General features: G+C 54.5%; 1 protein-coding gene across 3 annotated transcripts in view; it reads left to right on the top strand.

Moving 5' to 3' along the window:
- Pde2a (phosphodiesterase 2A) overlaps positions 1 to 15,027 on the top strand; it is an 88,362-nt gene that overhangs the window by 16,791 nt on the left and 56,544 nt on the right. For 2 of the 3 annotated variants that reach the window (XM_058578517.1, XM_046441869.2), the window contains exon 2: positions 12,563 to 12,629. In XM_058578517.1, the coding sequence (XP_058434500.1) occupies positions 12,563 to 12,629 (67 nt within the window). Of the gene's footprint in view, positions 1 to 12,456; positions 12,630 to 15,027 lie in introns of those variants that run through there. The other variant, XM_046441868.1, reaches the window with a different exon arrangement.

Below are 15,027 nucleotides of genomic sequence, written 5' to 3'. Positions count from 1 at the left end.
ATTGTCCTGATGATGGAATTGAGGTCCAAGGTAACAGTGACTCATTAGGGTCACAAGGGGTCAGTGACTGGGCCGGCCCTGGCTGTCTGGCCCTCGGATTGTCTACATATCCCGTTCATCCAGTAGCTCCTTCCCCGCCCCTCCCCCACCCTGCTGCTCAGCCTTGCTGGGCCCGCCAGCCTTGATGGATGGCCCCGCAGCCCGGCCTCCCTCCTGCTTCTCTCCGGATGCTGGGCTGTTAGCCTCCTAATCACCAGTTCTGCCTGGTGGCCACCAAGACATCCATCTCCCCTATGGGCTCACTCAGCACAGGTGATTTTGGGGCGTGGGTGGGGAGGGGCCACAGCTAGTCCTACTCTGAGGTTGAGAATTCAGCTGTAGCCCTGCTGTAGGGGACCCAATGGTTAGGGAACAACCTGTACCCTCTTTCTGGAGTGCCAGATCCCTCTGGGACCTCCCAAGCACACCTATACATGCACACTCACCCACACGTGGGCTCAGTAACACTAATAAAAGCTTCTGTGTATCAAGAAATTGTATGTCAAACCTTGTGTCAGAGCTCTGTGTGTATGATCCTCTCATCCTATTATCTGGGTGATATTGATAATCCCACTGCACAGCTAAAGAAACTGATATTCAGAGAGGTTAAGTGACTTGCACAGCACACACATACGGGAAATGAAGGGGCTGGGATTCAAACCGGGACCTGGGTGGCTCACACACTGCATTCACAACGCATGCTCCACTGACAGGCCCGTGCATGCGCACACATTTGTAGGTCTGCACAGGGGTACGTTGCACACGTATGCGTGCACGAACACGAGCTCCCATGCTGGCCCTAGCACCACCCTCCACCTGGCCAGATCCCTCAGGAGGGAAGAGAATGCTGGGCTGTAGAGAGAATGAGGGGACGCTGGGCATCATTCCCAGGCTGCCCCAGACTCTCACCCTGGCTGTGACACTGGACAGCTGGGGGGCTGCATGGAAGAGGCAGCCTCCAGGCACTGGGAAGGGGAAGTGGGGTGGCAGATCGATCATCCCTTCAGCGCAGCCTTCCAGGAACTGGGGCCCAGGGGAGTGCTGCACCACCAGTCAATTTTCTGGGCTGTGGCCCAGACCCAGCGGACAGCATGTGGGGCGAAGCTGGTGCGCAGCACCTGCCTTCCCCTACCGGCCCATGTCCCGCCCTGCCTTCCCCTGCCAGCCCCGCATCCTGCCCCTGCTTCTCTCATGCCCGCATGAGCACGCCAGACTTGGAAAATCAAACCCCCTGATCCCGGGCACCCACTGCACACTGCTATCCATCCCTCTCTACTCCAGAAGCAGATGTCAGGTGGGTACCATGAGAGCCACCTATGGTGGTGACAGTTAGGGATGGTGCAGAGAGATGGGGTCAGCGCATGGCCCTTAAAGACCTCCATGGACTATTTAATGAGATAATAAATGTAAAGTGCGTCATGCCATGGGGCACATAGTAGGTATTTAATTAGTCTTCTCAATCTTCCCTGAGAAATACGGAGAGACGGAAGCTGGCGGGGGTGTGGGGGGCACTTCTGAGGTCACTGAGTTCCCAGAGTCTGCTATTGGGGTCCAAGACAGTGTTAAAGGGTTAGCATAGAGAGGTGGGTGGTGGCTGGGTGGGGAAGATAGAGATTAGCATCTGAGTCTAGCTAAATGCTGTCACCCATTCTGACATGGGGAGATGAGGTGTCTAATGCTAAGAGGAGTGGTGGCCAGAACAGGGTTTAAGACCCCCCAACCCTGGTTACCCCCACGTTACCCCCACATCCTTCCTGAGAGAGTCCCCTGAAGACCTGGGTCCCGCCCCTGGCCACCCCACCCTGGTCTCCACAGGGCCCTTCACCTGCACTGGCCTCAAGAGACCCGGCTTTCCATCCTGGCTCAGTGCCTGCTGGCTGGTGGGGATAGTTAGGGCAAATCAGTTCCCTCCGGGGCTCTTGTTTTCTCGTCCGTACCCCAGGTGTGCTGAGCATTAAATGAGATCTTGCCTGTCAAGTGCCTGCCACTTCTCTGGTCCCCAGGAGCCAGGCTTCCCCGGTGCTGGCCTTCCCAAGCCACATCCCTGAGATGAGCAGCTGGGTTCATCTCCCCCCCACCGGGCTGCCTGCTTCATCCTCGGGTCCTCCGTGTCCTGACAGGGCCTGTTGTAGAAGGAGAAGTGAAACCCAGGGCTGGGCTCTGGCCCTCACCAGGGGATCCCACCTTACCCTCCACCTGCTGCGGGGCAAACAAGCCTTTCTGCACTTAGTTCCATGGGCAGCTAAGAAGTGGGCTGACTCCAGGTGGGACTGGGGAGGAGCTCTGGGCTGACATTCTCAAAGCCTGACTTCCCACAGGCTGCTTTAGATACTGCCTCACTCTACAAATTTGGGCCAGGGTCTGTGTCTAGATGAGTCTGTGTCCTGGGGGAGGATCCTGGGTTATGGGGCACAGTGGGCAGATCAAGGAGGCAAGGCCAAGACTGGGGCCAGCTCAGGAATCCAGTAACCTCAGCATCCTTGTCCTCATATTTCTGCCATTTTGCCCCTGCCACTGTCAGCTCTGCTCCCAGTTCACAGTGACCCGCCTGCCCTTCTCCCTTCCTACTTCTCTTCTCCTTATCGCTGCCTCTCTACTGCCACCCCCTCAGGCTCATCTCTTTCTGTCACAAGTCTGTCCATCTCTGTCACTCCCCTTCGACTCTCTGGCACACCCTCCCCACCCTTTGGGGATGGACGGGGGGCCTCTCTGGGAGTTGGTCCCTCTCAGCCACTTGTCTCTGGCTCTCTGTGACTGGCCAGCTCTAGTCGGCTTCCACCTTCCTGCACCTCTCCGTTTATAGTCCCAGACTCCCTTTGTCTCGCCCTGCATGTTTCTCTGCCCTTATCTCTGGGTCTCCTCTCTCCGGTCCTGTCTGGTCTTCACCTTCTTCCCCTTGCAAGCGCAGGGCATCAGGTCCAGCCCTCCACCCCAGAGAGAGCACGTAGTCACCCTCCTCCTTCCTGCTGGCTGCCTGGGAAGCCCCCGACAAAGCCCTCTGCCCCACACCATGCCTCTTGCTTCCCTTGTTGCTAGGCCCTGGGCTGGAAGCACCTGGCTTCCATAGCGACGGGTGCTTAGAAACGGAATGCCACATCTCCTAGTCCCACCACGGGAGCCTTTGCCTATAAGTGACTTTGGATCAACCAGGAAGTGTAGCTGGGCTCCAGGCTGCCGCTGGCTTGGGAAGGAAAGAGAAGAGGGGACCTTGACCTCTGTCTTCTGGAGTGTGGGGACTGCTGGGATGGGAGGAGCTGCTCTGATGTGGCCCCAAAGCCAAGCAGGCGACCAGGAGGGAGGCCCTGGCCTCTTCTCCCCGGAGTCAGTCTGCTGCAAGAGAGCCAGCTTGGGAGCCTGGAGGGGCCACGCCCAGATTGCTGTTCTGCCATTTCTAATTGTGTGACTTTAGACAAATGACCTCAGTCCTGGAGCCTGTTTTGCCAACTGAAAAGTGGGGCTAACATCATGGAGAGTAAATGAGAGAATAGATCAGGAGGGTCTTTGCTTAGAAGGTGGTCACAAATGGTTATGCCCCTCCCTTACCCTGTAAAGGTGTTTCATTGGCACGGAGTGGGCAGGTCTCTCCAGCCAAGGGATTGGAATAATCAAGGGTGGAGGTGCTGGAGTGCATCTCACACCCACAGAGGTGTGTAGGGGAGGACCAGGAGCCATATCTGGAAATGGTTCTGCCAGAGAAGCCCAGCTGAGGGGCTCATGGAGGAGGGAGAACACGATCCTGGTCCCCTGAGGGGTGTGTTCTTGCTATGTTCAAAGGGGTGGGTTGGATCAAATTCTCCTCTAGCAGCTAGTGCATTGGTGCACACCTGTAATCCCAGTTTCTCAGGAGACTGAGGCAGGAGGATCACTAGCTTAAGGTCAGCCTGGGCAACTTGGCAAGACTATGTAATACAAAATAAAATAAAAAGGACTGGGGATGTAGCTCAGGGGTAGAGTTCCCCTGGGCTCAAGTCCTAATACAAAAAGAAATTTCTTGTAGCATTTTGTTCTTGGGGTTGGGAACCATATTGGGGTGCCCTAGCCTATTCCTATACTGCTCCCTGCCTCTACCTTGTCACAGCCCCAAGACAGTGGCCTCTACTGGCTCTTCCTCCCTTCCAGGCCAGCCCACAGAGGTCACTATGATCACATAGCCAGAATCCTAGGAAAATGAGCAGTCCATGGAAGACCTCAAACTGTCATGGTACAGTTGAGGAAACCAAGAGTCGGAAGTAAGAGGCTTCCCTGATCCTGACCCCCTCTCCATCAGGCTTACCTTGTAAAATAAAGACTGCAGGGACCAGGGGGAGGGGAAAGAGGAGCAGGTGGGCTTGTTGGAAGCATGGGGGCCAGCAGGCTTACGTCACCTGGGCAGCCAGGAAGGGGTCAAACATCTCTATGTCCAAAACATGGGCCCTGGCCCAGCCGGGGACTCTGACCAGCTGGGGAAGGAATATGGCTAGCTCTATATTTTCCTGAGCTGTGGATGCCTGGTTCTGTGCTAAGTGCTTATGGGCCTCCCCCCGTTTATTCTTCATAACCACCTTCTGAGGAAAGACAGTTGATTCCTGGTTCAGAAATGAGTAAGCGGAGGCTCTGGGGGCTGCTTGTTGAGAGGTACATAGCCGCAGGAGGGTGGGGCTGGCCCTGTCCCTTCTTGTCCCCACACTCCAGGGCTGCCCATGGTGTTTCCTGGCTTCCCCAACCCCTGCTCTCAGGGGTCCCCACTGTGGGCATGTGCAGGGCTTCCTGGGACCTGCCCCTTCCCTGATCTTCACAGAGGCTCAAGCCCACAGACCCCTGGTTCTGAGGGACATGGAGACCAAGGTGCTGGAGTCCTGACATCCTGGGTGGTTAGGATAATAGGACGATGGGATCCTGGGCTCCTGCACTGTGAGACCCCAGCTTCTCAAATTCATACAGTGTAAGAAGCACAGACTCTGAATAATGGACATTATAATAGAAAGTGATCTTTTTTTTTTTTTTAGAACATGAGGCTCTGAGAGTTCTTGCAGCCTTGGTCGCAGACTGGGACCTCCCTGTTTGATGGTTTCTGAGTTGGCAGGGAGTTTTCAGAGCATGGGGCCATCGGTTCCCAAAGCTTAGATTTTCTCCCCTCAGTATCTCTGATGGGCTCAGCTCTAAACAGCCCTGGGTGTGTGTATATTGAGGGGCACTAGAGTTGGTGTCTGATTGCAGCCTGCGTACTCCTGAAGCACAGCCAGCCCAGGAATAGCTGGTGGTAGTGAGTGGGGACTGGGTAGCTTGATGGGTAGGGCTCTTGACCAAGGACCAGCCTGCCCTGTTCACCCACCCAGCCTTCCAGCTAGGGCTCAGGAGGAAGCATCTCCTTGTGGTACTCCTTGAGGGGAGCCAGAGCTGCCCTTCCTAGTCCTACAGACTGAAGGGCAGGAGGAGCCAGAAGGAGGGGAGGAGATGGGGCAGGAAGTAGTAAACCTTTATCTGAGCTGGGCTGGGCTCCTTCTTCCCATGTCTACCCAAGGCTGGAAATGTTGCTAAGTTGTTCTGAACCCTGGGGTCTGCCTCTCCTTCTGCTGGACTGACTCCCTTCCAGCTCCCCATGGGGATGCATGGTTCAGGAGATTCAGGGTTGACAGGATGGTGCCGTGAGAGGAGTCAGGCACAGCCATCCCATAGGGGACAGAGCTGTCTGGGAAGAGGGTAAGCTTCCTGTCCCAGGAAGTATGCAAGCAGGAGCTGGATGGCCAGTCCGAGTGACTTCTGAAAGGGGTTCAGATGGGAGAGAGAAGGAAGTCTGGAGGTCTCTTCTTTCAGACAGTGAGGTGTGGCTGTCCTAGGCGGCCCCACCTTCCAGACATCCCTGAGCCTCATAGAGGGGTTGTTACACCCTGGGCTCTGCTGAGTACTCGGCCTACTCCCAGGTCTGTCCCCTTCTTGCTGTCTGAGTCCAGCTGCATGCTGGGCATGAGCACATGGAGCTGAATCAGACCCAGCCTCTGCCTAGAGGAGCCCCAGTCTGATGGGGGAGGCACACAGGGCCGGGCGGGAGAGGAACCAATATAGTCGGGTAAGTCCCACAAAACGGGAGTTAAACCAGGCTGGCAGGAAGGTTCTACCATGATTCCTGATGTGGTTTTTGAGTAATTCTTCTAGTTGGGGACTTCTAGAAACTGGGGACAGTGAGAAAAATAGAGAAAAAGTCCTGTCCCCTGAGTTGACAGCATTGTGGGAGGTTCAACATCCCCAGCAGGAGGAGTGCTGGAGGAGTGGGGAGTGTGGCCCTCAGGCAGTGTGGACAGGGGGAGGGGAGGCCTGGCCTAGGCTTAAGGTCCTAGAACAGCTTCTAGGTTGGGATCAGGGTTCCCACTGTGCCCCTTGGGCAGGGGGAGCCATGTTGGTGTAAAGGAGGTAGCACTAGGCATAGAACAGGTGACTCCAGCAGGGTGGGCATTGGGAGGGAGGCCCACCTGTGCCTCTGTGTGTCAGAGCCAGGGGGCCTGTTTCCCTGGGTGTGGGGGTGGTCAGGGACGTTGTGTGTGCATGTCTGTAGAAAGGCTCTGATGGCGTGTAGGGGTGTGTATATGGGTGTGTAGGGCCCAGCCTTGTGCAGAGGAAGGATCTTGGGGTTTGTGGATGATGGGAGCAGATAGTGAGGCCTAAGGTGTGCCGAGGTCTAGTCCCCAGACCTCAGTCCTGTACAAGTCCTGCAGGTCCTGGACTAGTCCTAGAATCTGATGGTTTCCTCCCCCTTGAAGGGCCACAGAACTGGCCATCTGCTGCAAACAAGATAAATGTAGATGCAAAAACATGGAAATGATGAGATGTGTGGCTGACCCACCCCATGTGCCCTCATCCCTGGGCCTCAGGTCACCCAGCCTGGGCTCTTCCTGACTCAGAGCTGATGTCAGGGCTCTAGGAGAGGCCCTGCCCACCCAGAGCCGAAACCCATACTGTCCCCAGCACCTCCTCTCTCTGTTTCCACCCCTCCAACTGCAGCCACAGCCAGTGGACACAATGCCAGTGGCCACGGGCAGTACCTCTGTCAGTTGTGAACTAGAATACAAACATGTGCACATATTCACACATAGTGCATGCACACAACATACTGGAGACTTGTGCATACACAACTGCACACACATGTACACACTCCTGTAGACACACATGCGTGACTGTGCTCACACATAAGTGCGGGTATATAAAGGAAGTGTTACTCACCCTCACAAAGATACAAACTTACTTACTGTGCTCACACCCTCTCCCACTTTCCTACTTATGCTCACAGACCTGGGTGCAGAACCTTACACACCTGAGCACACACACACACAGCTCTCAAAGGGTGGTTGGCCCTGCCCAGGTGCACCCCCACGCCCACACCAGGGCTAAAGTGTTGAGGACAAGATCTGTAGGCAGAAGCTGCAGAAATGCCAGCTTCCTTCCAGGAAGCCTCAGGACAGTTACTGTACAGAACCCCCAAAGAGAACAAGGAGGCCGTCTTTTAGTTCATGGGCTCCACCCCATGTCATGGAGAGATGGAGCCACAAACCGTCTCCTGAGGAGCCTCCCATATTGAAATCTGGTCCTTTCTCATAGTCCTTGGCCTGGTGTGCCTGGATCCTGCCTCCCTCCACCTCAGCTGCCTGGGCCCTCCACAAGAACCCGGCCAACTTCACAGCTGCAGAGAAGTCTGAGGTTAGAGGGGACCCGAGCCTTGCCTGAGGTCACCCAGGAAAGGCTTGTATTTGAACCTGGGCTTCTTGGGTTTGAACGTGGTCAGCAGTGGGATAGGTGCACATCAGGCACAAGACAGACTCGCAGAAGCAAGATGCAAGATCATGGGGAGTGGGATTAGACTTGGACTCTACTGAGGGTCTGCCATGCCCATCATGAAAGATGGAGAGATGCTGAGATAGAAACTATCTTTTACTTAAGGCTACAGTGTTCCCAGCCCGGGCAGGATTGTGGAGGGATGCAAGGAAGGATTGGAGACCTTGGGGAGGGCTGGAGATGGGTGAGGAAGGGAGAGGATGGTGTCTGTTGGAAAGATCTAGGTGGTTCTACTTCTCATTGGATCAGAATTTTCTTCTTGTGTCTCAGAAGATCTGACTTTTAAGTTCTTTATCCTCAGTACCTGGTAGGGAGTACATTCTCAATAAATACTTGTAGCATGAATGAATGGACAAATGCTTGATGTTGACAGGCAGATATGCCCTTGGAAGGGCATTCAACATGGGAGAGGAATAGTTGAGCAAAAGCAAGGAGGTAAGGCCAGGCATGGTTTTGTATACCTGTAATCCCAGAAGCTTGGGAGGCTGAGGCAGGAGGATCGCCAGTTCAAAGCCAACCTTAGCAACTTAGCGAGGACTTGAGCAAAATCAGTGAGACCCTGACTCTAAATAAAATATGAAAAGGGGCTGGAGGTGCTGGGGTTGTAGCTTAGTGGTAGAGCACTTACCCAACACATGTGAGGGCTTGGGTTCGATCCTCATCACCACATAAAAATAAATAAATAAAGATGTTGTGTCCATCTACAACTAAAAAAAGGCAGGGGGGGGACATGGCTCAGTGGCTAAGTGCCCCTGGGTTCAAGCCCCAGTACCCCCCCCCAAAAAAAAAATAAAATAAATAAGCAAAGTACAGCTTATAGGAGTCAGGCATGGCCGATGGTACAAAGGGGTAGGAGAAGCTCACTCAGGGATGAGCCTTGTGTGCTGTGCTGAGAGGTTGGATGTTGGAGATCATGGGGAGCCACTGCAGGTGTGAGCAATGGGTATATGTGGCCAGAGCCATTCTGCCTTGGAGGGCTTCAGCTGCACGCCAGAGGTTCATTCTAAGTGTCAAGAATACTGGGTGTGGAGTCAGTAACCTGGTCCAGGTTTCTATACTGACCAGCTGGGTGAGCTTGGGCAAGAGTCTCTACTTCTCAGAGCCTCGTTTTCTTATTTATAACTTGGAGTTGAAGCAGTGCCTCCTAAAGAGATGCTCTGTAAGGTCAGGGCCCACTTGTGGGATTATGATTAATGTTGTTACTATTAGGAACAAAGCGGGGCTGATTTCTGGAAGAGGCCTGAGATCAAGGGGGCCTAGGACTCAAATGAGTCATTTTTTCCTGAAATACCAGTCTGGGGTAGCTGTGCTGCTCCAAGTGGGCCCTAAGGTTAGAGATGAGCAGAAGGTCCAGGGACTGGGGACGTAGGATTCTCAACCACTGCATTGTTGGGATCCTAAAGAGAACTAGGTAAATCCATTTTTTTTTTCTACCAGCCTTTGCTTAAGAGGCAAGGCATATTTAAGGCCCAGACTGAAAACAGAGAGCCAGGATTTGAATTTTGGCTCCACTGTTACTAGCTATGTGACTATGGGTAAGTCAGTCTCTCTAGACTTAGTGCCTCAGTCTTCCTGTAAAATGACTAATAATAGGCCCAGCTTTATATCACTGTTGAAAAATAAAATGTGAGGCATATAATAAGTACTCCATAAAAGCCAAAGCTTCCCAGCCCCAGATATATACCCAGATATATAGCCCTAGGGGCCAGCCCTGATGCTTGTCTCCATGGAATGGAGGTCAGCCAGGGATGAGATGCATCTAATCCATGACTCTCAGACCAGGCAGCAGATTGGAATAATCTGGGAGAATTTAAAAGGTATCCGGGATAGGGTTCTAGGCAACAACTTTTTAAAATGCTTCCAAGTGATTCCAATGTGAGCCAGGGTGGGAAGCCAGCACAGTATCACAGAATGTAGAGCTGGAGTGGGGGCAGGGATCTGTTGGGGAATAGAGGAGTACTAATCTTGGAACAGAGGTCACTTCCTAGCTGTGAAAGCTCGGCAAGGCCATTCCCCTGGCAATATGGAGGAGCTTTGGTTGCTTCCACTGGGATGGGGCTGGTTGGAGAATTTCAAGGATTTCATGAGAGAATGTTTACAAAAGGACTCCACATCCTACTAAGCTCTAGAAGAAATAAATATGGTTGTTTATTGAACCTAGTATGCTAACATGTCACAGATAGGGAAATTGGGACCCAGAGAGATACAGCAGCCTGCCTAGAATCACACAGCAAGTCTATGTCAGAGTTAGGACTCAAATCCTCTGAGGGATCTTTGAATCTGAAAAACAGACACAGAAAGAATCTGAGTTAAGGGAGACATAGAGCATGCATCTGGGAGTCTAGTCATTGAGCTGCAGTATGAGAGACTCAAGTAAGATTTAAGGAATAACTCAACAGTGGAGTGATGTGGAGGCCCTGTTTAGAGTGGTAGCTGTGCCAGGCCAGGGTTGGGTCTTGATTTATAGGGCCTCTCCTAAGAAACAAGTAGCTCTGGCCAGTGACCAATAACAGATACCTCCTGGGCGCTGGCATCCTACCCAGGCTATCGAAAGCCCAGGACTGAGCTGGTGACACGTGCTTGAGACTTGACAAGACTAACTGTGCACTGGGATTGGGGCTCAGAACTTGGTCTTCATCATAGCCCTTACATTGTTCCTCCCCTTTTGCAGAGGAGGAAACTGAGGCCCCCAAAGGGAAGGAAGGCCCTTTTGGGGACCAGGCCTTCACACATCTTAGCTTGTATGATATTCTCTTCAGTGTTAAGTAGGGCAGATTGCCCTATTTTAAAGATACAGTAAAATACTTTGACTTGGTCCATGTCACTTGTCCTCCACCTCTCTCCAAGATCCCAGACATGGTTCCCAGGAAAGACACAATAAGGGCCACAGAGATGACTAAGGTAGTAATGGGGAAGGTATCCTGGAGGAGGTATGCCTCCAAACTGCCCCTGAATGATAGGCAGGCTGAAAAGGATGCCCCAAAGCCTGGGGATTGTGTGGCATGGGCAAAGGTCTGGAGATGAGAATGAGGGGTCCCTGATCTGTGTGGAGTAAGAAGTACAGATGAGAAGGTGGGAGCAAAGCTGGGTCAAGGTGGAACTGGAGAGTCTGGCATGTCAGGCTGAGGGTTTGGGCTTTATTGTGCTGGTTGTAGCCAGCCACTGAGTGTTTCAATAGGGGAAGAAACATATTTAGATCCCTGCCTCAGAAAGGTGGGACAATGCTGTCATGGAGGGTCACCCTCTGAGCTATTGGGACTGCCAGGACTCTGCCAAGCTGGTACCAGGTGCCTGGACTGTGTCCAGGACTGGGCTCAGTGACTCAACGTTGAGGAAATCACTCCCCAGGGGGAAAGGGCCCAGATGAATCATCTGAATGGGGACCCGCTGGGAGGCTGGGGGCTCCCTGAGTCACCGTCCTGGGATCGGGAGGGGGAAAGTGACAGAGAGGTGTCGGCAGTGCAGTGGAAAGAATTCAGGTCAGACTACAGCCGAGAGCTGCCAAGGGGCTCTGTCTGCCTTCTCATCATTCCGGACTTGATCCTCCTGGCAGTCCTGAGCAGGATATGGGAAAACTGAGGCCCAGAAAGGTGGGGAGGGGATCTGACCAAGGTCATTCAGCAAGTCGCTGGCAAAAAGACCCACACTCACCCTTCTGTTCAGGCACATCCCACCGCCTCAAATGCTCTCACGGAAAGTGGAGGCTAGGAACCGTGTTGGTCCAGACAGGGAGCTGACCCGGGTTACAACCCACCAACCTCCTCTCAATTCCGCCAAGCCAACTGCAACTGGGGCCGGGTTGCGCCACTGCGATGAAACACCAGGGGGCGCAGGAGTGTCACGGCTGCCGCAGGCGCCTGAGCACAGAGGCCGCTCTGCAGAGGAATACGCTCCCGGCGCGCGGGTCTCACCGCGGAACTGCGGACTGCGTGGCCCTGAGGCTTGCACCCTCTCCAGGCTCCCGGACGCCGATGCAGACCCGCCTGTCACTCCTGGGGGCTAGGTGCCCCCACCCCGCACTTAGGAGGGGTGCGCCTGTGTGTCTGTGCGCACGTGTCTCCCTCGCAGATTTGCTACTGCTTCAGGGCTTGTCGGTCTTGGAGCGACCTCTAAAATTCTCCCTGACTTCCCTCTTCCTTCTGGGTCGGAGGGAGAGGAGCAAGTCCAGGGCTCTGTAGTGTCCGCGATCCCCTCCTTCTTCTCCCTTTTCCGCTCCCACCCCGGACCGCGTTTCTCTTGGCCACGGGGGCTCTGGCCCCGCCCAGGACTCAAAGTGTAGGGGAGGGGATGTGGCCGGGGCACCAAGCTCTGAGAAGCGACCCCTGAGAGATAGGGAAAGGAGTGGTGATGGGGCAAGGGAGGGGAGCGAAGGCTGAGCGCCGGCTTCCAGGAGGGGATCCTAACAGCCGATAGGCTGGAAGAGTCTAGGGAGGGGCGAGATGAGGGAGGGAAGAGGCGGCAGGGGTCTTGGGGGGTCCGAAGATCCCGCCAGCTGAGAGGTACCGTCCCATGTTGCTGGGAGGAGGGCGGGGCTGGGGCGGTCTGGGGGCGGGCCGGGGGCGGGCCGGGGCGGGGCCGGGGCGGACACTCCCGCGGACCGAGCGAAGCTGTCGCGGACGCGCTGACCGAGCGCAGCGGCCGGGCCGGCGGGCGGGCGGGCTGCTGCGAGCATGGTCCTGGTGCTGCACCACATCCTCATCGCTGTTGTCCAATTCCTCAGGCGGGGCCAGCAGGTCTTCCTCAAGCCGGACGAGCCGCCGCCGCCGCTATGCGCCGACAACCTGCAGGTAGGGGGGCCCCCCCATTCTGGGAACAGCGAGAACCGGGTGTCCGGAGAGCGCCTGGCCAGGGCCGGGTCCTCTACCGAGTGTGTAGTCGCCAGTTCCACGGTCCCCTCTCCCCTGAGTCCCCTGAACCCTCCTGGGGAGAGGACCCCTCCCCTAGTTCTGATCCCCACTTCTGTGCTAGGACAGCAGCCCATATCCAGAAGGAGCCCTTGAACCCCCACCTTTCAGTCTAAATGCCACCCTAGACTCCGAATCCTATTTGGATCCAGTACTCCACCCCAAGCGCCAAACTCCTAATCCACAGTGGGACCCCAGTTCACACCACTCTACTCAAGCCTGCAACACCTACCCCCAGAGTAGTGGAGGACCCCTTCCCAAACCCAGAAGCCTCCACTGGGTATACCAGACTGCTGGCACACACAGACCACCTGAACCCCTATCTGCCCTGTGGCCAGATCTCAGTTGGTGCCTCACCCCAAGACCTGAACCTCCACTCCACAGCCTCAACTGAACCCCCAGATTCCCACTCAAACATCTAGACTTTAGTCCTCAACCCAAACTCCACCTCAGGGTCCAAACCACCTTCCCTCTGGGCTTGTCTCCCCTGTGGAACTCTTCCTCCACATTCCTTCCCTCTCTCTTGTATAGAAAACCCCCTAGTCTTTTCCTGCTGGTATCCCCCTTCTCTTGTTTCTCTCTGGGTGTGGTGGTCCTACTTTATTCTCTTGGTTTCTCCTTGGGTTTCCCTCTAACTCTTGGGCTTACTCTCTCTGCTTCTCTCCTGTGTGCCCACCTTTTTGGGTCTATTTGTCTCTCCAATTTCTCTAGGTCTCTGTTCTAGGAACTCCTCTCTCTCTCTCTCTCTCTCTCTCTCTCTCTCTCTCTCTCTCTCTCTCTCTCTCTCGTTATTCTTCCCCCTTAAGTGTGCCTCTGCTTTGGGATAAAGGGAGGACAGGTTCAGAGGACAGGGCTGCTGTCCCAGGACCTGCACCCCTCCCCATGTTCTCAGGACTGGCACTACGTGGGCTCTGGTAGAAGGACCTAAACATGGAGTGTGCTGCCCTCGGGTGGTGCCCAGAGATCTAAAGAGGGTGGAGATCACGTGGCAGCACTGGCATTGGTAACTTATAACCCCCTCATCCCTGCTGTGCTGGTCTTGACCGAGGCAGCTGGGGATTTGGGGATGGGAGAGACAGTCATCTGGGCGAGTCTGGGGTGTATGTGTTTGTGTGTGGCATGGGCTGGTTGCATGTGTTAGTGTGCCTGGTGTGTACTCGTGTGTTGTACTCTGTATGATCATGTCGTCATGAGTGGGATTATGGTGAGTGTGGGATTGTGGGTCTTTGGCGTTGTAAGCTGTGTATGGCTAGAGAGGCAGAGTTGTGGGTGTGGAGTGGGAGCTGGGTGTGTGTCTGTTATGTGTCTGTCATTGTGGGGTGGAGTTGTGGGGCAGCTTGCATAGGGATTGCATGTGTGGTTGTGTATGTTATTGGCTATTGTGTGTATTGTTATTGGCTATTGCCTGTCCCTTGGTGGGGACCTGATGGGTTTTCCTGGATGTTTTGTCAGAGAGGTGGTAGGGGTGGGTTGTATGTGTCCACGTGTGTCAGTGTCTACCTGATGGTTTAGAGTCACTGTGGTACAATCTGGGTTTGCTTGGGGAACACATAAGGACCTGTGTGTTGGTGTTTGTGTGTCAGTGGTGGCTGTTTGTGCATCCCTGGACAGGCAAGGCTGCAGCTAGAGCCAAGAGGGTGGTGGACCAAGAACGGGGTAGGAGGGTGGTAGGAGGAGGCAGTGGGCAGGCAGGATTATCTGTGCTGAGGGGCTTTGTGTGCCCACAAATGTGTGACATTAAGTGTTCACATTATCTATGCAGGGTGTGTCTGCATGTGCCTCATGTCTGGGTGGTGTGTGTGTTGAATTTAATTGGATGATGTGTCTATGGTTGGGAGGTGAGTGTGAGGTGTGTGAGGTGCCTGGTGGGAGATGGAGTGTGAGTGTGGCATGCGGTGTGGGTGTGTGAGCTGTGTGACTTTTCAGCGTGAGGTGTGGAATCTGTGATCTTTTCTCCCTGTGAGCTGTTTGTGTGTAGTGAGATGTGAGGTGTGTCCAGTGACTAGGGGTGTGTGTGTGTGTGGGGGGGGGCTGTAGAATATGCTGCAGGGGGTAAGGAAAGTGTGTAGTATGAGGAACGAGGCATGCTATATTTGGGGTGTGTGTATAGAATACAGTAGGTGCCTCATAAATGTTTGTGGAGTGACGTGTCTTTACAGGGGGGGCTTGGCTGCCATCCTGTCTCTCCCTCCCTCCCTCCCTCCCATAAGGTCCCTAGAGATGCCCTCCCATGCCCCGTGCCTCCCCCAGGCTGCCCCTACCCTTTGCCCTTTATCCTCCT

The sequence above is a fragment of the Marmota monax genome, unplaced genomic scaffold (assembly GCF_021218885.2).
Source record: "Marmota monax isolate L192 unplaced genomic scaffold, Marmota_monax_Labrador192_F-V1.1 WCK01_AAM20220418_F8-fsc00068, whole genome shotgun sequence".
NCBI lineage: Eukaryota > Metazoa > Chordata > Mammalia > Rodentia > Sciuridae > Marmota > Marmota monax.
Note: the sequence above shows the minus strand (reverse complement) of the source record. Positions and strands in the feature narration are given on the sequence as shown.